We start from the raw sequence: 21,963 nt of genomic DNA on the forward strand, positions 1-21,963 counted from the left end.
GACAGCATTAGCATTAGCACATCTCCTCTAACTGACAGTTATCTATAGACACATACAGATTCAGATACAGGCTCCTCTTTATGATAATGCAATCAGAGAGAAAAGTGTTCCTCATCTGCTACCATAACTCAGCAACATCTGTGTATGTGTGTGTGTGTGTGTGTGTGTGTTTATGTGTATATATGTGTGTGTGTTTCAGTATATGCATATGTAGGTGTGTATAAGTGTGTATCTGTGTATATGTGTGTTTGTATGCGTCTGTGTATATGTATGTGTATGTGTGTTTGTGTGTATATGTATGTGTATGTGTATTTGTACCATATTTTCAGGAGTATAAGTCACGCCAGCCAAAAAATGCATAATAATGTATGAAAAAAAACAAAAACATTTCACTAGTCGCACCCCTTACCAAACTATAAAAAAACGTATAGTCCAGAAAATACGGTGTCTGTGTGTGTGTGTTTGTGTGTGTGTTTGTTTGTGCACAGCGGCCATCGTCTCCACTTCACTCATGATACTTCTCTGTCTGTCTTTACACCAGCTTCACTCCTGACACAGTGTCATGGTCAGGAGAGTCAGTCTAAACCAGGGCTAAACCAGATAAACCTAGACTCTTGGCTCACTGTGGGATACTGTACATTTACAGAGATGCCAGTGCCACTCATACACATATATCTGTTTATAATGCATTCAGAATTATGTTTTTAATTACAACAATAAAAATTTGGCTCATTTTAAAAACCAAGATCTCATTTTCAGTACGTCTAGTATGTTGATGTTGCCTTTTATTACAGACATGTGGTTCTTCTGAATGTTCACGCTTCACTGTGACAGGTTAATTCCAACTGTCATTCACTTGATATGACAGAATCTGACCAAAGGGAAGAGTGGGCGGAAGGAAAGAGTCTACAACTGAGCATAGAATTCACATATTAACACATCTTCATTGGAATTAGATCAGAATCCTCCTGTTTCCTTGTCCGAGCTTAAAACACTCTTATTAAAACAGCCATCTTGGTTTGGTCTTTGTTTGGGACCGGTCTGAGTCCTAAAGTAGATTGGTTTGGTCCCATTCCAGTCTTGGTTTAGTCATGTCTAGTTTAGGTTTAGTTCTACGTTTCAGACCTACAATTAATGTTCCAAGTCTTATTAAAGGCACAGTAGTGTTGCCACAACTATGTGAAATGCACCTATCTGAAGTGTTGCCCACCAGACTGTGGCCCTCCACTTCAAAATTGTTTGGACACCCATGCCATAGACTGTATATATCAACGGACATAGCTAACCTGCTAGCCACCACGTTCCAAACGAGAATTGAGCATAGGTGCACTTCTGGCTCCAATTCACTTTCTGTGTAAAAACTGTCCCCTCTCTCTGTACCTGCTGCTGTCAGACTCATCATTTTGGTTTTAAATGTTCGTATTAACCCTCTACATGATCCTGGGGTTTTTATTTCACTATTGTGTCTGTAAATCAAGACATGAACATTAATAAGAGCCACATCAGGCGCCTTCTTTCCCAAGGTCACTCCCACTAGTGTTAACAATAAGTGTGATTGACAGAGTTGCTAAGCCCCTGCTTCCTGCTAAACCAGTGACACGGGCAGAAAGGGGTGTTACCTTCAACAGTCTTGCTCCGGATTGGCTCTTTGGTTGCTACGATACTCACAGCTGGAATTCCAAATATGGAACTCAGCTCCAAATTGGCCACTATAACTGCTCTAGCCTCGATGAGCTTCATTTGGAGCCAAACACTGTGGGTGACATCACACTCACTCAGTCCACTTCTTTACACAGTCTATGGTTCAGCCCCAGTTTGGTCCCAGTTTCGACGTTTGATGTTTTGATGTTTCGATGCACTGATGTGCAGGTGTGAATGCAGCCCAAACATCCTGGTATATTTCTAGTTCTGATCCTTTTTCCTGTTAAACTCTAACACAAATCACTGAGCTGGACCTGTGAAGGCTGAGCTCCATAACTCGTGTTGACTTTGTGATTTGGAGAAGGGCATCTGGCTTCGGCCCGGACACGTCATGTTTGAGAGTTTGATGTGGGAGAGGCCACGGCTGCAGACGGGGGCAGCAGAGAGCAGACAGAGAGGCAAGGACAAGGCGAAGGAGATGAGCGAAACCAGCGATTTACGACTGAGAGCACGCCATTTCAGAAGATTACATTTTTAGACTCTACTTGGGTCTGTGAAAGATGTTCCCATTTGTCAAACTAAAAGCTAAAAAAATATTTAAAAATATATCGAAATTTTAACACAAAGAACATGGACCAACCTGGAAAAAATTGATGAAATGTGAGAATGATTCATTGGTTTGGTTCAGGACAGATTGACCAAGTCCCATTTTTAGAGGTGCTTTAGATCCATGCAGAGAAGACCATGTTCAGTCCTGGTTTAGTCCTGATTTAGACCTGTTTTTTATCTGGTTTAGACCTGATTTAAGCCCGGTTTAGACCTGGTTTAGTCCTGGTTTAGTCCTGGTTTAGTCTTGGTTTAGATCTGGATTAGTTTTGCTTAATCCCAGTTTGGATCTGCCATAGTCCTGGTTTTGTTACTATCTCAGTGCTGCTTCACATGAGGTTTTAAACCTGGTTTAGTCCATCTCGTTTTGTCCTGTGTTAGACCAGGTTTAGACCTGTTTATACCTTTAGTCCTTTCCTGGTTTTGTCCTGGGTTAGACTTGATTTAATCCTGGTTTAGTCCTGGTTAGTCCTGGTTTAGTTCCGGGTTAGATCGGGTTTAGATCAGGTTTAGACTTGTCTATACCTTGTTTAGTCTGACTTTTGTCTGACTTTCCTGGTTTTGTCCTGGGTTAGACCTGGTTCAGGCTTACTTTAGTCCTGGTCTTGTCCTTGGTTAGACTTAACTTAATCCTGGTTTAGGTCCAGCCCAAGTTTAGACCTGATTTGGTCTTAGTTTAGTGCCACTCTTGTGTATTTCCAGTCTATCAGAGGGGATTTAGACCTGGTTTGATTCTGGGTTAGAACTTGCTTTGTCTTGGCTGAGTCATGGTTTAGTCCTGGTTTAGTACTGGTTTAGTCCTGGATTTGTCCTGGGTTAGCTCTGGTTTAGTGCACCTCTTGTGGTCTTTTCCAGCCTATCTATCGGATGTGATGTAGTCCTAATTTAGTCCTGTTTAGTCGTGGTTGAGTCCTCGTTTAGTCCTGGTTCAGTCCTGCTATATGTGTGTGCCACTCTTGTGTATTTCCAGTCTATCTCAGGTGATTTATTGTTTTGCGTGGCTGAGTTATGAGTTAGTTCTAATTTAGATCTGGTCTAGTTCTGGTTTAGTCCTGGCTATGAGTCTCTTATAGAGACTCATAGCCATTGTTCAGATGTGTTTGTGTAGTTCAGATGTGGTTGTAGTTCATGTATGGTTTTAGTTCATATGGTTGTAGTTTAGACGTGCTTGTAGTTCAGATGGGTGGTTGTAGTTCAGATTTGTGGTTGTAGTTCAAATGCGTAATTGTACTTCAGGTGTGTGGTTGCAGTTTGGATGTGGTTGTATTTCAGATGTGTGGTTGTAGTTCAGATGTGCTTGTAGTTCAGATCTGTGGTTGTAGTTCAGGTGTTTTTATAGTACAGGTGTGGGTGTAGTTCAGATGTGCTTGTAGTTCAGATGTGTGGTTATAGTTCAGATGTGGGTGTAGTTCAGGTGTGTGTTAGTAGTTCAATTGTCTAGCTGTAGTTCAGATGTGGTTGCAGTTCAGATGTGTGGGTGTAGTTCAGATGTGTGGTTGTAGTTCAAATGTGGTTGTAGTTCAGATGTTTGGTTGTAGTACAGATGTGTGGGTGTAGTTCAGATGTGTGGCTGTACTTCAGATGTGGGGGTGTAGTTCAGATGTGTGGGTGTATTTCATATGTGTTCTTGTAGTCCACATGTGTGGTTGTAGTTCAGATTTGTGGTTGTAGTTCAGGTGTGGTTGTAGTTTAGATGTTTAGTTGTAGTTCAGATGTGTGCTTGTAATTCACATGTGTGGGTGTTGTTCAGATGGTTGTAGTTCAGATGTGCTTGTAGTTCAGATGTGTGGTAACAGTTCAGATGTTGTAGTAGTTCAGATCTGTGGGTGTAGTTCGGATGTGTGGTTGTAGTTCAGATGTGTGGTTACAGTTCAGATGTGGTTGTAGTAATTCAGATGTGTGGGTATAGTTCAGATGTGTGATTGTAGTTCAATTGTGTGGTTGTAGTTTAGATGTGGATGGATTTCAGATGTGTGGTTGTAGTTCAGATGTCGTTGTAGTTCAGGTGTGGGGGTGTAATTCAGATTTGTGGTTGTAGTTTAGATGTTTGGTTGTATTACAGATGTGTGGGTGTAGTTCAGATGTGTGGTTGTAGTTCAGGTGTGCTTTTTGTTCAGATGTGTGGTTGTAGTTCAGATGTGTGGGTGTAATACATATATGTGGGTGTAGTTCACATGTGTGATTGTAGTTCAGGTGTGTTGTTGTAGTTCAGATGTGGTTGTAATTCAGGTGTGTTTATAGTTCAGGCGTGGGTGTAGTTCAGATGTGTGGGTGTGGTTCAGATGGTTGTACTTCAGATATGTGGTTGTATTTCAGATAGTAGTTTGTGGGTGTAGTTCACATTTATGGCTGTAGTTCAAGTGTGTGGCTGTAGTTCAGGTGTGTGGCTGTAGTTCAGATGTGTAGGTGCGGTTCAGATGTGTGGATGTAGTTCAGATGTGGTTGTAATTCAGGTGTGTTTACAGTTCAGGTGTGGGTGTAGTTCAGATATGTGGGTGTAGTTCAGATGTGTGGTTGTATTTCAGGTATGATTGTAGTTCAGATAGGGTCGCAGTTCAGATGAGGTTGTAGTTCAGAAGTGTGATTGTAGTTCAATTGTGTGGTTGTAGTACAGATGTGTGGGTGTAGTGCAGATGTGTGGTTGTAGTTCAGGTGTGTTTACAGTTCAGGCGTGGATGTAGTTCAGATGTGTGGGTGTAGTTCAAATGTGTGGTTGTATTTCAGGTACGATTGTGGTTCAGATGGGGTCGCAGTTCAGATGAGGTTGTAATTCAGATCTGTGGTTGTAGTTTAGATGTTTGGTTGTAGTACATATGTGTGGGTGAAGTTCAGATGTGTGGGTGTAGTTCAGATGTGTGCTTATAGTTGATATGTGTGGTTGTAGTTCAGATGTGGGTGTAGTTCACATGTGCGATTGTAGTTCAGGTGTGTCGTTGTAGTTCAGATGTGGTTGTAATTCAGGTGTGTTTATAGTTCAGGCGTGGGTGTAGTTCAGATGTGTGGGTGTGGTTAGGGTTAGGGTTAGGGTTAGGTAGTTTAGATATGTGGTTTTAGTTTAGATGTGGATGTATTTCAGATGTGTGGCTGTATTTCAGATGTCATTGTAGTTCAGGTGTGGGGATGTAGTTCAGACGGTTGTAGTTCAGATGTGTTGCTGTAATTCAGATCTGTGGTTGCAGTTTAGATGTTTGGTTGTAGTTCATATGTGTGGGTGTAGTACATATGTGTGGGTGTAGTACAGATGTGTGCTTATAGTTGAGATGTGTGGTTGTAGTTCAGATGTGGGTGTAGTTCACATGTGCGATTGTAGTTCAGGTGTGTTGTTGTAGTTCAGATGTGGTTGTAATTCAAGCGTGTTTAGAGTTCACGCGTGGGTGTAGTTCAGATGTGTGGGTGTGGTTCAGATGGTTGTACTTCAGATATGTGGTTGTATTTCAGATGTGGATTGTGGGTGTAGTTCACATTTATGGTTGTAGTTCAGGTGAGATTTCGTAGTACAGGTGTGTGGCTGCAGTTCAGATGTGTGGGTGTGGTTCAGATGTGTGGATGTAGTTCAGATGTGGTTGTAATTCAGGTGTGTTTACAGTTCAGGCATGGGTGTAGTTCAGATGTGTTGTTGTAGTTCAGATGTGTGGTTGTAGTTCAGATGTCTTTGTAGTTCAGGTGTGGGAGTGTAGTTCAGATGGTTGTAGTTCAGGTGTGTGGTTGTAATTCAGATCTGTGGTTGTAGTTCAGGTGTGGTTGTAGTTTAGATGTATGGTTGTAGTACAGATGTGTGGTGGTAGTTCAGATGTGTGGGTGTAGTTCAGATGTGTGGGTGTAGTACATATATGTAGGTGTAGTTCAGATGGTTGTAGTTCACATGTGTGGTTGTAGTTCACATGTGTGGGTGTAGTTCACATGTGTGGGTGTAGTTCAGCTGTGTGGTGGTAGTTCAGATGTGTGGGTGTAGTTCAGATGTGTGGTTGTAGTCCAGATGTGTGGGTGTAGTTCAGATGTGCAATTGTAGTTCAGATGTGTTGTTTTAGTACTGATGTGTGGTTGTAGTTCAGATGTGGTTGTAATTCAGGTATGTTTATAGTTCAGCCATGGGTGTAGTTCATATGTCTGCGTGTAGTTCAGATGGTTGTAGTTCATATATATGGTTGTTGTTCAGATGTGGATTGTGGGTGTAGTTCAAATTTGTGGTTGTAGTTCAGGTGTGTGTCTGTAGTTCAGATATGTGGTGGTAGTTCAGATCTGGTTGTAATTCAGGTATGTTTATAGTTCAGGCGTGGGTGTAGCTCATATGTCTGGGTGTAGTTTAGATGGTTGTAGTTCACATGTGTGGTTGTAGTTCACATGTGTGGTTGTAGTTCACATGTGTGGTTGTAGTTCACATGTGTGGTTGTAGTTCACATCTGTGGTTGTAGTTCAGATGTGTATATAAATTCATTTATAGATACATTTGTACTGTGTAGTTCTTCTGTCATGGGGCGATAATGAGACAGTGGGCAGTGATGGGTTTAAACTCACTGAGACATTTCCAGATCAAACCTTGCACAGACACACTTTTCTTTTGTGTTCTCTCCATCTCTTCCTCCGTCAGAGTTTTACTGTCAAACAGGTCAAGAGCCTGAGCCAAATGCTTCATTTATATTTCACACTCCGCTTTTACGAGACATCTGGTGTAGAACGAGTCAGGTCTACGAGTGGCGTTGTGGAGGAGACTCTGAGGTCTGATGTGTAGCACTCCACATGGATTTACACAAGAGTCTGTTCACACCTCACCAGGTCATTGTAGGGAGTATTAAACCTCTGATGATAGAGTGGGTTAAACCTGGTTTAGTCCTGGTTTAGTCTTGGTTTGGTCCTGGTTTAGTCCTGGTTTGGTCCTGGTTTAGTCCTGGTTTAGTCTTGGTTTGGTCCCGGTTTAGTCCTGGTTTAGTCTTGGTTTGGTCTTGGTTTAGTCCTGGTTTAGTTTTGGTTTAGTCCTGGTTTCAATGGGGTTTTAATATTAACTTTCATTTGCAGCACTTTCTGATAAAATAATTAATATTTGATAGTATTTCTTTTTTGAGAAAAGCGCTCCTCTCAGTAATGGTTCACTCCTCTGCCTCTAGATAATGATTCACCTCTCCTCACGATAATTGTTCCCCCCTCCTTGTCTCAGAAATGGTTCACTCCGTTGTCCACACCAAAGCCATGCTCCATGAACTATACATGTAGCACGTACTTTAAATTAATATGGCAGAGTATTTCCTTTCTCCTTATACATTTCCAGATCTCTACTGAACTAAAGGTAAAAGGAGGTGTCAACTTGAAAACCACCACTTCATGACATCACAAGGTGGAACAGAGCATTTTGAGCTTTAGTCAGACTAATAATAAAGTGTTACTCAAACAAAACACAACTCCAGGTCTGTTTTTGAGAATTCAGTGACATCCAAATTCCCACCTTTCTGAGGCAAAAACACACAAACACGACCGATCGGAATCCCCATGTCTCATCTTGGAATCCTGAGTTTCCGAGATTCCCGTGAACGCAGCGTGAGGACAGGAGCGTGCAGGTTTGGCTGGCACTGGACGGGCTGGCGGTGATGTAGAGCGGACAGCCTGACGTATGGGCTGATTTATGGGGTCCACATACTCATCGGACCATCACGCAGATAGATGGAGGTTTGAACGCTCGTCGGCACTAAAACACAAGATTTACAGTTAAGAAGAGAAGAAGAGAGTCGTTCAAATATGCAATCGAGTACAGCGCGGCGAGGATTACGGTGTGGAGATGGAGGGGTTGTGCCGCTCCGCAGGGATTTACGGTTTTAGAAGAAAAAACTCGTGTCCAAACTCACCATCCACAAAGGCTGAAACCCGTCATTATTTGGACCAAAACCACAGGGAATACCAGGTGCCACTGTGGGCCGGAGTTGGTAAAAACTGATGCTGCGTCCTTAAGCAAGACACTTCACCCACTTTGCCTTGCTTTGCTGTTGGTTGGAGGGATGATGGTGCAGATCGGCAGCTTCATTTCTCAGTTGTTAGCCTTCTCCAAAGCTAAACGTTTTATTGTTTATTTTAGCTAGTCAACGTTACATTGGTGTTAATTAAACAGTAGAGTTGGGTCTTTTTGAGCCCATATTTCACTAGTGTCGTTTCCTCATCACAAACAGACCTGGAGTTGTGTTTTGCTTCATTCACACATGTTTAACTCACAAACTCTGTATATTTAGGCTGAGTTCTTCTCTCAAACTGAAAATACTCTCTTCCACCTTGTGATGTCATCATGTGCTAATACAGGAAGTGCTCCACTGTGTTTTTAAACTTCATACAACTTCATTTATAGAATCATTTGGATCATTTCAGGAATCCTGGAATTGCCAATCTCTACTGAACTAAAGGTAAAAGGAGCTGTTCACTTGAAAACTACCACGTCATGACATCACAACGTGGAACAGAGCATTTAGAGCTTTAGAGATGCAACAGACTAATAATAAAGTGTTACTCAAACATGTGTGAATGAAACAAAACACAACTCCAGGTCTGTTTTTGAGGAGGAACAGCATTAGAACATGACTTAAAACTCATAAGAGTCCATTTTGTGTCATGTAGGACCTTTCAAACGCAGCATTAGTCAGTCAAACGAGCACCAGCTGAACCTGTACACCTCTGCCGTCATGACGATCACTCACCTCCGCCTGAATAAACCTCACTCAACTCTAAACGCTCCAGTTTTATCTCCGTCTGCTCCACAGACAGATTTACAGCGAGCACTGTCAAAGAGAGAGAGATATGAACACAAGAGCTGAAACGCGTTCAGAACCAAATCACCAAAACAAAGTAAATCGCCTTTACCCTTTGACCCTGTGACCTTTTGATCTTTTGACCCCTGAACTCTGAGGCTCAGCTGTCAAGGGAAAACCATCTCAGGACGTCATGAAGTTCATTGAGAGAAGGACCACGGTTTGAGCTCCGTAAAGCAAAAAGAGGGTTTGAATATGAAATGTAAAAACACAGAGTATTTTAACGTGCTTATCTTTATTACTTAATTCCATGTATCTTATTTCATATATTTGAGGTCTTCTGTTTGTTTATAACATGTAGAAAGTAGTAAAAATAAAGAAAACACAGAATGAGAGGGAGCCTGGTCGTATGTAAAGTGATTTGAGCTCTTTCATGTTGATTAGCTTCAATAGCCTGTGCCTGCTAGCTAGCTCACATGTCTCAAAGCTAACATTCACTTTTATTAAAATCTGAAACCATAAAATGACATCGCAACATTTTTGATACTTTTCAGCTGATGTCGTCAACAGTGCCTCCAGTTAGCGAATTGTGATGCTAACTAGAAGCACTGCTCTATCTGAAGCTCTGTTAGACTTTAACCTGAGCTTTATTTTAAGACAATCTCTTAACTTATCTGAACTCCAACAGGTGAGCGGATTTGTGCTGTTAAACAAGTCCCTCTCAAATAACATTACAGTCATAAGCTAGCATTAGCATTAGCATTAGCATTAGCCAACAGTTTTTTTCAGTCACTCTCAACTCCTCAACAGGACCATGGATGCTTTTCAAACAATCTTAAAACAGTTTTGGCAATGTTTCTTAATGTATGCATTGTGTCACTATGGTAACTGCCAAACATTCCACCATAGAGATCCATGTAGAACACCCCCAATGTGACGTCACTGCAAAGTATCAATATAAGCCAGAATTATTTAATACAGAAATGGGAGGCTGAATTGTATATAGTTTAAATGCAGATGTTTTGTTTCAATTGGAAATATTAGGGTCTAGTCAGGTCCCAGTGCAGACAGGTCCCAGGACAGACAGGTCCCAGCGCAGACAGGTCCCAGGACAGGCAGGTCCCAGTGCAGGCAGCAGGCAACATGGCACTGCAGCCGTCTCCTCCTCCTCTCCCTCTTCCCCCACCCACCTCTCCCTCGCCTTCCTTCTTCTCCTGCTCCTCTTCCTCCTTTCCCTTTTCCTCCTCACCCTCCATCTCCTCCTCTACCTCCTCCTCCCCCCTCCTCTTTCTCCTCCCCCGCCTCTCCCTCCTCTTTCTCCTCCACCTTCTCCTCTTCCACCTCCTCCTCACCCTCCCTCTTCTCCTCTCCCTCCTCCCCCTCCCCTCCCTGCTCTTCCTTCTGCTCTTCCTCCTCTGCTCTAATCTGGAGGAAACAGAGCTGTGCCATTTGGTTTTTACAGCGAAATCGATGTGAAGAAAAGGGCAAATATAGAGAGAGAGAGGGACGGGGCAATCTGGCGGAAGAGGGGAGCAGAACAGGGGAGGAGAGAGGAGCAGATGAGGAAGGAGCAGACAAGAGGAGAGAGGAGCAGAGGAGAGAGGAGGTGGTTAAGTGTCTTGCCTAAGGACACAACGAGTCCTCCAATCCAAAGGTCATCGGTTGTTTCCTCTGCTGTGTGGTCAGTGATCAGACACCTCCAGTGCAGGAGTCAATGATTCAGATCTAACAGTTAAAACACAGTCAAATTAAACTATTGTCGTTATTATAACTGATTTAAAGACACAAAACACCCAGTTTAGCTAAGCACTGCCCCTTTATCACCGCCTCGCAATGATATTAGCGGTGCAATAAGCCGTGAAAGCTCTGAGCGTCCGTCCCTTCTGCTCACTGTCCTCATCGATTCTACTGCTATATCTGTGATTTAGATGCTAATACGTCCAAGTATGAGCGCGGGGCAGCCAATCGACCAATCAGAGCGTCCGATGGTGTTTACAGTAGTTGTACTAATGTGAGACGATCGATGCCATATGGATCCTATACAGCTCAAACACTCGGATAGTCGCTCGGGTCGATGGCGTTTGACATGAGGGAAAAGTGTGTGTTTTCAGCGGCATTTATGATTCCTGCCTCCTCATGAATAGTGTGAGCATTAGCATTAGCATTAGCCACAGACACACAGATAGATGGAGAGGGCAGGACTGGCCTTTAGCTAAATGTTGGTGATAGATCTATACACACATGGATAGCTTCACACTCATCACAAAGGGTTAGCTTTAGCGCGGTCAAGTAAATCCATAGAAGCTTCTGCAGCAGCGGAGAGAAAGAGGCTGGAATACAGTTTGTAAAGCTGTCAAAAATGAATTGAGTGTATAAAGAAGTGGAAGTGTGAGTATTAATGTTCATATCTTGATTGATTTAGACAAAATAGTGAAATAAAAAAAAACAAAAAAAACAGGATCATGTAGAGGGGGTTAATACAAACATTTAAGACCAAAATAACAAGTTTGACAGTAGCACTTGTTTGGAACGCGGCGGCTAGCATGTTAGCTATGTCTATTTATACATACCATTTATGAACCGACCCACCAACTTCACAATTTTAATTGTACTTTTACTTGAGTACAACTTCAGTTACTCTCGTTTAGGGATCTTGTAATGTACATTATATTTGCTTGTCTCCATGGAGATAATTTTGCTTTGCCTGAAATGTTCCACAATATTTCCATGGAGACAAACAGGCTAGATCTCCGCTTAACTTGTAACTTTTCTGATGGAGATGTTTTTGGTTTCCCTGGAATGTTCCACAGTATGGCATTAAACTCATTTATCTCCATGGAGACAAGCAAGGTAATGCCATGGTGCCATTACCTTGTTTTTCTTGTTTTGTTTCTTTTGCAATAAAAACTGTTGTAATTGAACAGTTACAAGACAGGTTGCTATATTTTTAAACATTCCAGGCAAATATGTAAGCAACATCTCCATGGCAATGAGCAGGTGGCTGACTGCCCACCAGAAAAGTTCCATATTGCCCCTTTTAAGCAGTCATTTGGATGTAAATTGGATAGTTTAGATTTGACTTTCTCACCTATAGAAGTCCGACGGTTGAGTCTCTGTTTCACACATGAGCGCGCGCTGTCAGGCTAACACAGACGTTAGCATAAAGCATCGGTGTAATTGTGCATGTGGCGACACGGGCTCCAGTCAGACGGGAGATAATGCACATGAATAAATCACACCGCCAAATGTGTCTGCGGCGGCCATTTTGTAAAACACTCTTTGTTTACACACAAAGCTGTCAGTAGGAGGAGCTGGTACTGTGCAGAGCTGTGACCTTAGTTCAGGTTTAGTCCTGGTTTAGTCCTGGATTAGTCCTGGTTTAATACTGGTTTGGCCCTGGTTTAGTCATGGTTCAGTCCTGGTTTGGCTCTGGTTTAGGCCTGGTTTAGTTCTGGTTTGGTCCAGGTTCATTCCTAGTTTAGTCCTGGTTTAGTCCTGGTTTAGTCCTGGTTTGTTCCTGGTTTAGTCCTGGTTTAGTTCTGGTTTGGTCCTGATTCGTTCCTGGTTTGGTCCTGATTCGTTCCTGGTTTAGTCCTTGTTTAGTCCTGGTTCATTCCTGGTTTAGTCCTGGTTTAGACCTGGTTTAGTCCAGGTTTAGTCCTGGTTTAGTCCTGGATTAGTCCTGGTTTAATACTGGTTTGGCCCTGGTTTAGTCATGGTTTAGTTTTGGTTTGGTCCAGGTTCATTCCTGGTTTAGTCCTGGTTTAGTCCTGGTTTAGTCCTGGTTTAGTCCTGGTTTGGTCCTGGTTTGTTCCTGGTTTAGTCCTGGTTTAGTCCTGGTTTAGTCCTGGTTTGTTCCTGGTTTAGTCCTGGTTTAGTTCTGGTTTGGTCCTGATTCGTTCCTGTTTTAGTCCTTGTTTAGTCCTGGTTTAGTCCTGGTTCATTCCTGGTTTAGTCCTTGTTTAGTCCTGGTTTAGTCCTGGTTTATTTTTTGTTTAGTCCTGGTTTGGTATTGGAGACAATAAGGCGGAATAGAGGAGGAGTGAACGTAGAGAGAGAAAGAGAGAGAGAGAGAGAGACTGTGTGAAGAGAGAGAGGAGAGTGGAGGTAGAGAAAGAGAGAGAGTGACAGACTGTGTAAAGAGAGAGAGGAGAGAGGAGGTAGAGAAAGAAAGAGAGAGGGATAGACTATGTGAAGAGAGAGGAGAGAGGAGGTAGAGAAAGAAAGAGAATAGAGGAGAGAGCACGACAGACTGTGTGAAGAGAGAGAAGAGAGCGGAGGTAGAGGAAGAGAGAGAGCGACAGACTGTGTGAAGAGAGAGAGGAGGTAGAGAAAGAGAGAGAAAGTGACGCACTGTGTAAAGCGAGAGAGAGCATGACAGACTGTGTGAAGAGAGAGAGGAGAGAGAAGGTAGAGGAAGAGAGAGAGAGTAAAGCAGATACGGAGAGGGAGATTGCCACGGTGTCCAGATGTTGCGCTGCACTGTCATAATCACTGGGCTTTATTCAAATGAAGCCCCCACATCGCAGACGTGACTCGGCAGAGAGAAAACGCCTTGTCCCCAGAGCCGAGTTTAGGAAAGTGATGTCGCTCTGCTCTGTGTGTGGGACTGTTTATACACCACACTTTATATAACAAAACTGCATAAAGACACGTTTGGCTCCACTCAAATGAAGCTCATCGAGGCTAACAGTTATAGCTTAGCAACACTGTCAATCAAACATGTTGCTAACGCTAGCAGGAGTGACCTCAGCAAAAGAAGGCGCCTGATTTGTCTGTTATTAATGTTATTAATTAAGGACACATTAGCGGAGCAGTTAGCAGGTTAGCTGTGTCCGTATGTGTGTATATATATATATATATATATATATATATATATATATATATATATATATATATATATATATATATATATATATATATATGACACTATTGTGTCTGTAAATCAAGATTTGAACATTAACAGACAAATCTGGTGAATTCTTTCCCCGAGCTTGTTCCCACTAGCGTTAGCAACAGGTTTTATTGACAGTGTTGCTAAACTCCCCTTCCCTCCTAAACCAGCTGTGAAGGGTCTCTACCTTCAACAGCCTCACTCCGGATTGGCTCTTTGGTTGCTATGATACTCATGGCTGGAACAGATTGGCCACTATAACTGCTAGTCTCGATGAGCTTCATTTGGAGCTGAACGCTGTGGGACGTCAGACTCACTCAGTCACTTCTTTATAGAGTCTATGAACTTAGCATTCTCTCCTCCCTTTCCTTCTCCCCTCTCAACTCTCCTCTCTTTCTCTCCTCTTGTCTCAACTCCTTCTCTCCTCTCTTTCCATCTCCCTTTTTTCCTCCTCTCTCCCTCTCTCCTCTTCTATTCTTCTCTCCTCTCTTTCTTCTCCTTCTCTCTTATTCTCTCCTTCTCTCCTCCTCTCTTTCTCTCTTCTTGTCTCCTTGCCTTCTCTCCTCTCTTTCCGTCTCCCTTTCTTCCTCCTCTCTCCTTCTCTCTCCTCCATTCCTTCTCTCCTCTCTTTCTCTCCTCCTTTCTTTCTCTCCTCCATTCCTTCTCTCCTCTCTTTCTCTCCTCCTCTCTTTCTCTCCTCCATTCCTTCTCTCCTCTCTTTCTCTCCTCCTCTCTTTCTCTCCTCCATTCCTTCTCTCCTCTCTTTCTCTCCTCCTCTCCTCTCCTCTGCTCTTCTCTTTCTCTCCTCCATTCCTTCTCTTTCTCTCCTCCTCTCCTCTTCTCTTTCTCTCCTCCATTCCTTCTCTCCTCTCTTTCTCTCCTCCATTCCTTCTCTCCTCTCTTTCTCTCCTCCTCTCCTCCATTCCTTCTCTCCTCTCTTTCTCTCCTCCTCTCCTCTCCTCTCCTCTCCTCTGCTCTTCTCTTTCTCTCCTCCTCTCCTCTCCTCTCTTCCTCTCCTCCTCTCCTCTGCTCTTCTCTTTCTCTCCTCCATTCCTTCTCTCCTCTCTTCCTCTCCTCCTCTCTGTGTGGGATCGTGTTTGTTCATGATATTACACACATTAGCTACAGGAAATTGAATTGACTGGAGTCTGAAAAGTAGAAAATCCACTGGAGTCATTTAAACTTGATTAGATTATGAACAAAATGAAACAGAACCAAGATGAAGGAACAGCAGAACCGTTACGTTCAGCCACGCTCCAGATTGGCTCTTTGGTTGCTATGATACTCACAGATGGATTAGCCTAACAATAGTTTTTGGGGTTTTTTTTCACAGTTTTTTATTGTACGGAACATGCTAACAAACATGACACTTGTCCTGGAGAAGTGCTGTTTTTGGCTCTAAGATTCCAGATAAACATGACAGTTTGAGCGTTAGATCCAGTGACCCACAGGTTGGCAGTGCGATTCCAGCTCCCACACATGAACGCTTAACCCCCATGACTCTGTGTGTGAGTGAAGTTCATTTCTGAATAAAACAAAAATAATGAGAGAGTGTGAGTGTCTGACTCGCTCTGCGGCTCTCACTCACAGCTCTTACTCGCAGCTCTCATTTACGGCTTACGACTCTCCCTTGCAGTTTTCCCTTACGGCTCTCCCTTGTGGCTCTTGATCTAGCTCATGCACGCAGCTCTCCCTTGCGGCTATCCCGCTCATGGCTCTCCAGCTTGCGGCTCTCGCTCACGGCTCTCGCTCACGGCTCTCGCTCACGGCTCTCGCTCACGGCTCTCGCTCGCAGACAATGTGACTTCACCTGCTCAGCTCCACGCTTCAGTTGACTCTGCAGCCTGTGGACATGTGCTGCTGTTCCTCTCTCTCACCACAGGGGGCAAAAAACATTACAGTCACAGACTTACATTGTATTTACACCCATAATGCATTCTGTCATGTCTAAAGTTTGAGAATGTGAAACTAAAACTATTTCTTGTACTTTTCTTTCTCTCCCTCTCTTCCTTCCCTCTTTCGCTTGTACCTTGATGTTTCTCTTTACAACCCCCTGCCATCTTTGCCCCTCTTCTTTTCCTCTCTCGCTCTCTCTCTCCTCGCCCTCTCCCTCTCTCTCTCCTTCTCTCTCTCCCTCTGTCCGTCCCTCTCTCTTTCTTTCCCCCCTCCACAGAGATCTTTCTGCAGTGCGATGGTGGACGAGTTGCGCGTCTCCTTAAAGTGCCAGCGTCGCCTCAAACACACCAAGCCACAGGCTCCTGTTCTGGTCAAAACTGAAGAAGTCATCAACATGCACACGTTTAACGACCGCAGACTGCCCGGAAAAGAGACCATGGCTTAAACGGACCAATCATATCCCGGCGTTCCCACCTGACACGCCGGGAGCGCTTGGGAGACACTGGGACACCATGGACTACTGTTCTTTTGACACTGGACTTGCGTTGTGCTTGGGGGGAGGAGTTACACTGTATGTCTTTAAATTAGCTAGGGGTTCAACACTGTTTCCTGTGGAAATACATACCTGGGTGTACAATTTTCCAAGAGTTACCTCATTACTCAGTGCCAGGACTTTGAAACCCAGGAGTTGAAAAGTGCTGAAAGAAAAGTTCATTTAAAAATATAAGTATATGAAAGTGGACCTATAGAGTTTGGCCAACAGCGCCGCTCTGCCCCCGCGCACGCCAACGACACGGGCAGCGCACGCCAACGACACGGGCAGCACTCACTAGATTTTTAAAAAGGATAGTTTATTTTCAAAAATTGTGAATAGAAACCGAGGCTTTTAAAGTAATTATAAATGTAAAAACCCCAGGGGAGAGTGGACAGCCTTGGCGCGTGCCCCAAATGTACATTATATTACTGATCCATGTTGAAAAGATATATTCTCTCCATCCATCAGGCAATAAGTGAAGTGTTTTCTTTGTGTTTTAGATCGGACATGTTGGATTTGAACGATGTTAAGGTTCAAAAGTAAAGTTATTACAAGATTATTCAGTTATTTCAAATTTTTCCAATGGGATTTTGCAAAGGGACAAACAAAACAAGATGGAGGACGACACGATCAGGATGAAATTTCACAGCAATCGCAAACTATTTATTCAAAAATATTTATTCTTTTTGTTAAATTATGGACATATTTATATCAAAAACAGGATTCTCACGCAGTAACGACACGTAACACTACACCGTTTGATTAAGCCACATTTTACATTCAATCCATCTGTGTCGTTTTGTGTCCCTGTGGCAATTTTTATTTTTAAATTAATTTGATCAGCTTCATATTTTAAGTGTGCAAATGCAATTTATATAAAAATGTGTTTTTGTACGAAGACAAATAGAACAATTTTGTAATAATTTTTATCAAATACCTACACCAAGACAAACATTCTCCATGGAGCAAGGAGTGCACCAGTTGTGTTTCTCCTGTAGGGGGAGACACAAGGCATTCTGGGATAGCGGCAGTGACGGCGGAGAGAGTAATAAGACTATTTTTATCATGTATCTATTTAAAGAAAGATATTTTTACTTCACTTGGGAGAATTTAGGGCGCCTGGTTAGAGCTTGCATTAAAAGCCTTGTATAAAAACGAGACGCGGAAGCGGGAGGTCGCAGGTTCCACGCCCCGGCGACACAGGTAGAACGTACAACCGAGGAATCGTGTGTAAATGGTTTTCAAATGGACAAAAAGATGTATTTAAAAGCATAAAAAATACAGAACATTTAACTAATTTTGAACTTGTTGTGAAAAACAAAATGGACGTGCACACAGTTTACCCTTTGAAGATGATGCACAAGTTTAAAGAAAATAAAAAATGTATTCACACGTTTTGCCTTTGCTTTTTAATCCTTTTAACTTGTTTTAACTTTTAAGCTTTTTCTAATTATAACTTAACAACTTCTAACCCACTTCTAACTCAGCGATGGATGCTTTGGCTAGTTATCACAGCTTCAGTCAAACCTGTTGCTAACGCTAGCCTCATTTCTCTGTTATTAATGTTCATGTCTTGATTTACAGACACAATAGTGAAATAAAAACCCCAGGATCATGTAGAGGGTTAATACGAATTGGAGCCAAAGTTGATGGAGCTGGAAGTGCACCCACGATCACTTCCTGTTTGGAACGCGGCGACTAGCAGGTTAGCTATGTCCGGTAAATGGATGAAGATTTGTGTTTCAATTTCAAACTACAAATCACCAAATCCAAAACAAGTCACAAACCAACTGTCATCACAATGAAGATATTAATCTAGAATTACACAGACACACATATACACATACACATATATACACACATATAGACACACACACACACACACACACACGCGCGCGCTCTTATTCCCATTGTTTTAAATCCATCAGGGATTAAACTGAACTAAAAACTCAGAATGAGAGCCACTTGCTGTAAATTAAAAGTCTCCATAGTAACGCCGCCATAGTTGACTTATATTAAACCTGATTTGCTGTGCTCCTGTGGCTCCTGTTGCTCTTATGGCTCCTGTTGCTCTTGTGGCTAATAGCGCCCTCCTCCCAGCTCTAATTGGCTTGGTTTATTCTCTGCAAAGGACGGCCTAATGAATGGCACCATGGGGTAAACTAACAAATAGATTTATGCTAATTCTGAATACATTTAAATAAAACGACGAGAAGAGGCGAGAAGAGACGAGAAGAGATGAGAAGAGGAGCCGCGCTGGTCAGAGCGGTCAGAACAGTCAGGGATTCAACTTTGACCATCACAACGGCTCACGTCCTCACCACAACTCTACTGGAATTTACATACTGGAATTTTTAGTGTATGAACCTGCTGTGTTGTGCGTCCTGATTGGCTAAGGGACTGTAGACCATTGTCCATCAGTCTCCTCCGTGCTGTGTCTCAGTACAGAATGTGTTCAGACAAATTTACGTAAATATTTGATCGACACTACAGTGGAGCGGCGCCAGGACAAAGAGGCACAGTCAGAGGAACTGTGAAATACACGTGAGTCACTATTAATGAATTAAACAAGAGAGAAATGTGAGAAAATGTTAATGTCTGTCTGAGAAAAGTGTATAAAGTGTGTGGTGAGGGGTTTTACAGCCTTAAAACATATAGAATAATTGTAGGTGTTAGTTTTAGAATGTAACCCCGCACGTGCTCACCACAGCTCCAGCTTCATCAACTCTGGCTCCATTTAACTTTCTGTGTAAAATCTGTGTCCTCTCTCTGTACCTGCTGCTGTCAGACTCATCATTTTGGTCTTAAATGTTCGTATTAACCCTCTACATGATCCTGGGGTTTTTATTTCACTATTGTGTCTGTAAATCAAGGTATGAACATTAATAACAGACAAATCATGCACCTTTTTTCCCTGAGATCGCTCCCACTAGCGTTAGCAACAAGTTTGAGTGACAGTGTTGCTAAGCGCCCGCTCCCTGCTAAACCAATAGGCTGGAACCTACTGGGCTGGTAGGTTGTTTACCTTCAGTAGCCTCACACCAGATTGGCTCTTTGGTTGCTATGATACTCGCCGTTGAAATTCCAAATATGTAACTCTCTTCCAAATTAGCCGCTATAACTGCTAGCCTTGATAAGCTTCATTTAATGCCAAAGGTTGTGGATGATGTCACACTCACTTAGTCCACTTCTTCACTGACCTTATCCGGCCCCGCCCACTTTTGCCTCTAAATGCTCCTGAACCTCACTTTCTTTGTGGTCTTCCGGTTGGAGTGGGAATCCCGTTCATTTCGATGGAGAATTTGAGACAAGTTTTGTGGCTAAAATCTGATATAAAGGAGGTTCATTTGTGTAAAACGTTCTATGATCATGTGACCAACGAGTCCACACTGCAGCGAGTCTCTGAGGCTTTAAAACAGCTCTGTCCCTAAAGAACTGATCCACTGTGAAGATAAACAGCCCCGCACAAAATAATACAACCGGAATGACGACGGCGGCGCCCACGGAAACCTCCGGAATGAGGTGAGGACAGTCTGTGGTTCATGCAGTGTGTTGTTTTGTCTCTGGGCAGGTGCACTGTCAAAAGCATCGAAAATCAGATACTAATTGATACTAAAACTAGTATTGAAAGTAAATACTCATGTTTGAGCAGGTATCAATACTAAAAAAGTCCCATTGACAGGACAGAAATGAATCTTTCCTGAAACGACTGACAGATCCAAAAGAGACAGAACTCGGAGAAAAGTTTAACAATGTTTATTAACAGTTTTAAATGTGTAAATGAAGGTAGACCGATCAGGGAGGTGAGAGCGGGGTGTTTGCCGTGGTCCAGGAGTAGATCGTGAGCAGCGAGGCCTGAGACGAGGTGAGCAGTACCGTTAGAGGTGAGGTTTGTACCGGTCATGCAGAGCTGGGTCAGAGACAGAGGTGTGGGTCCAGGGAGCGGGATCTGACAAGGAGCAAAAATATCCAACTTTGAATGTGTCACAAAGAGTAAAAACATGAAGCCAAGCGGAGCTGTACCACAATGGATACATGGACGATCTGGTGCTCAGTGTCAGGTCCTGGCTCCTTCTGTCCTGCCCAGTTGATTGCTGATTAGTTGCAGGTGTGCACGGGAGGAGCCCAAACCTCCACCCAGCTCCAGGCTCTGACACAGAAGGGGGGGAGATGACAGTTTCACAAGTATAAGACACATAGACTAGAACACACCCATGGACCACTATGAACCTGACCACTGCTCTCTCTCTTTGTTTCTCCCTCTCTCTCCCCGTCTCGCTCTCTCTTTTCTCTCCCTACATTCCTTTACCCTCTTTCTTTCCTCCCCCTCTCCTCATCATCCCTCTATTCCTCCTCTTTCCTCTCCTCTTCCTCCCTCCTCTCTCTTTATCCCCATTCTTTTACCTCCTTCCTCTCTCACTATCACTCCCCTTTCTCCCTCTCCTCCTCCCTTTCCTAATTTAGTCTAGTCTATGTCATAGTCCCGATTTAGACCTGGTTTAGTCCTGGTAGTCCTTAGTTGTTGTTAAAACTCCACTCATTTAATCTCCTCCTGTCTCTCCTCCTCCTCTTTCCTCTTCCTCCTGTATCTCCTCCTCTTCCTCCTCTCTCTCCTCCTCCTCCTTGTCTCTCCTCTTCCTCCTCTCTCTTCCTCCTTGTCTCTCCTCTTCCTCCTCTCTCTTCCTCCTACTCCTCCACCTCTTCCTCCTCTCTCCTCCTTCTTCTCCTCCTCCTCTTTCCTCTTCCTCCTGTATCTCCTCCTCCTCCTCCTTGTCTCTCCTCTTCCTCCTCTCTCTTCCTCCTTGTCTCTCCTCTTCCTCCTCTCTCTTCCTCCATGTCTCTCCTCTTCCTTCTCTCTCTTCCTCCTTGTCTCTCCTCTTCCTCCTCTCTCTTCCTCCTACTCCTCCACCTCTTCCTCCTCTCTCCTCCTCCTCTCTCTCCTCCTTCTTCTCCTCCTGTCTCTCCTCCTCCTCTTTCCTCTTCCTCCTGTATCTCCTCCTCTTCCTCCTCTCTCCTCCTCCTTGTCTCTCCTCTTCCTCCTCTCTCTTCCTCCTTGTCTCTCCTCTTCCTCCTCTCTCTTCCTCTTTGTCTCTCCTCTTCATCCTACTCCTCCACCTCTTCCTCCTCCTCCTCCTCCTTGTCTCTCCTCTTCCTCCTCTCTCTTCCTCCTCTCTCCTCCTCCTCCTCCTCCTTGTCTCTCCTCTTCCTCCTCTCTCTTCCTCCTCCTCCTCCTCCTCCTCCTCCTCTCTCTTTAACCTGTCTCTATACAGAATCTCTTAGTGTGAAATAAACAGCAGATATGTGACTCCGCAGAGGTCCACAACGAGACCGGTGTGAGCGATCTGCCTAGCGCCCCCTAGTGGCACCTGTTAGTTTAGTGCGCGGTTCGGCTCATTATATCTGCGGAGCGGCGGGCCTCAGATGGGACGTTTGTGAACTGTAAACACTCAGATGATAAAGTCGGAGTGGATCTTGTTATGCTCACGATAAACAGACTCAGGAGGAATGTGTCTGAGCTGAACAGAGAGAGAATGCAGCCAAAGACGTCGTTAAAACTTAATTAATAGACGGGTGTATTAAAGATTAATATGAGACTGTAAATACGTCCTCTTTACAAGGCCACTGTGGAACTTTTCAGGTTCAGGGTCTTATATCTGCTGGTTTCCATG

General features: G+C 43.5%; 1 protein-coding gene across 1 annotated transcript in view; it reads left to right on the plus strand.

The window, feature by feature from the left end:
- Positions 1-16,239, plus strand: part of grik2 (glutamate receptor, ionotropic, kainate 2) — a 280,443-nt gene extending 264,204 nt beyond the window's left edge. Inside the window, exon 16 of the mRNA XM_033980607.2 lies at positions 16,037-16,239. Within this exon, the coding sequence (XP_033836498.2) occupies positions 16,037-16,204 (168 nt within the window). The 3' untranslated portion in view covers positions 16,205-16,239. The remainder of the gene's footprint in view (positions 1-16,036) is intronic.
- The last annotated feature ends 5,724 nt before the right edge of the window (positions 16,240-21,963 follow it).

This window comes from Periophthalmus magnuspinnatus, chromosome 16 (genome assembly GCF_009829125.3).
Source record: "Periophthalmus magnuspinnatus isolate fPerMag1 chromosome 16, fPerMag1.2.pri, whole genome shotgun sequence".
Lineage (NCBI taxonomy): Eukaryota > Metazoa > Chordata > Actinopteri > Gobiiformes > Gobiidae > Periophthalmus > Periophthalmus magnuspinnatus.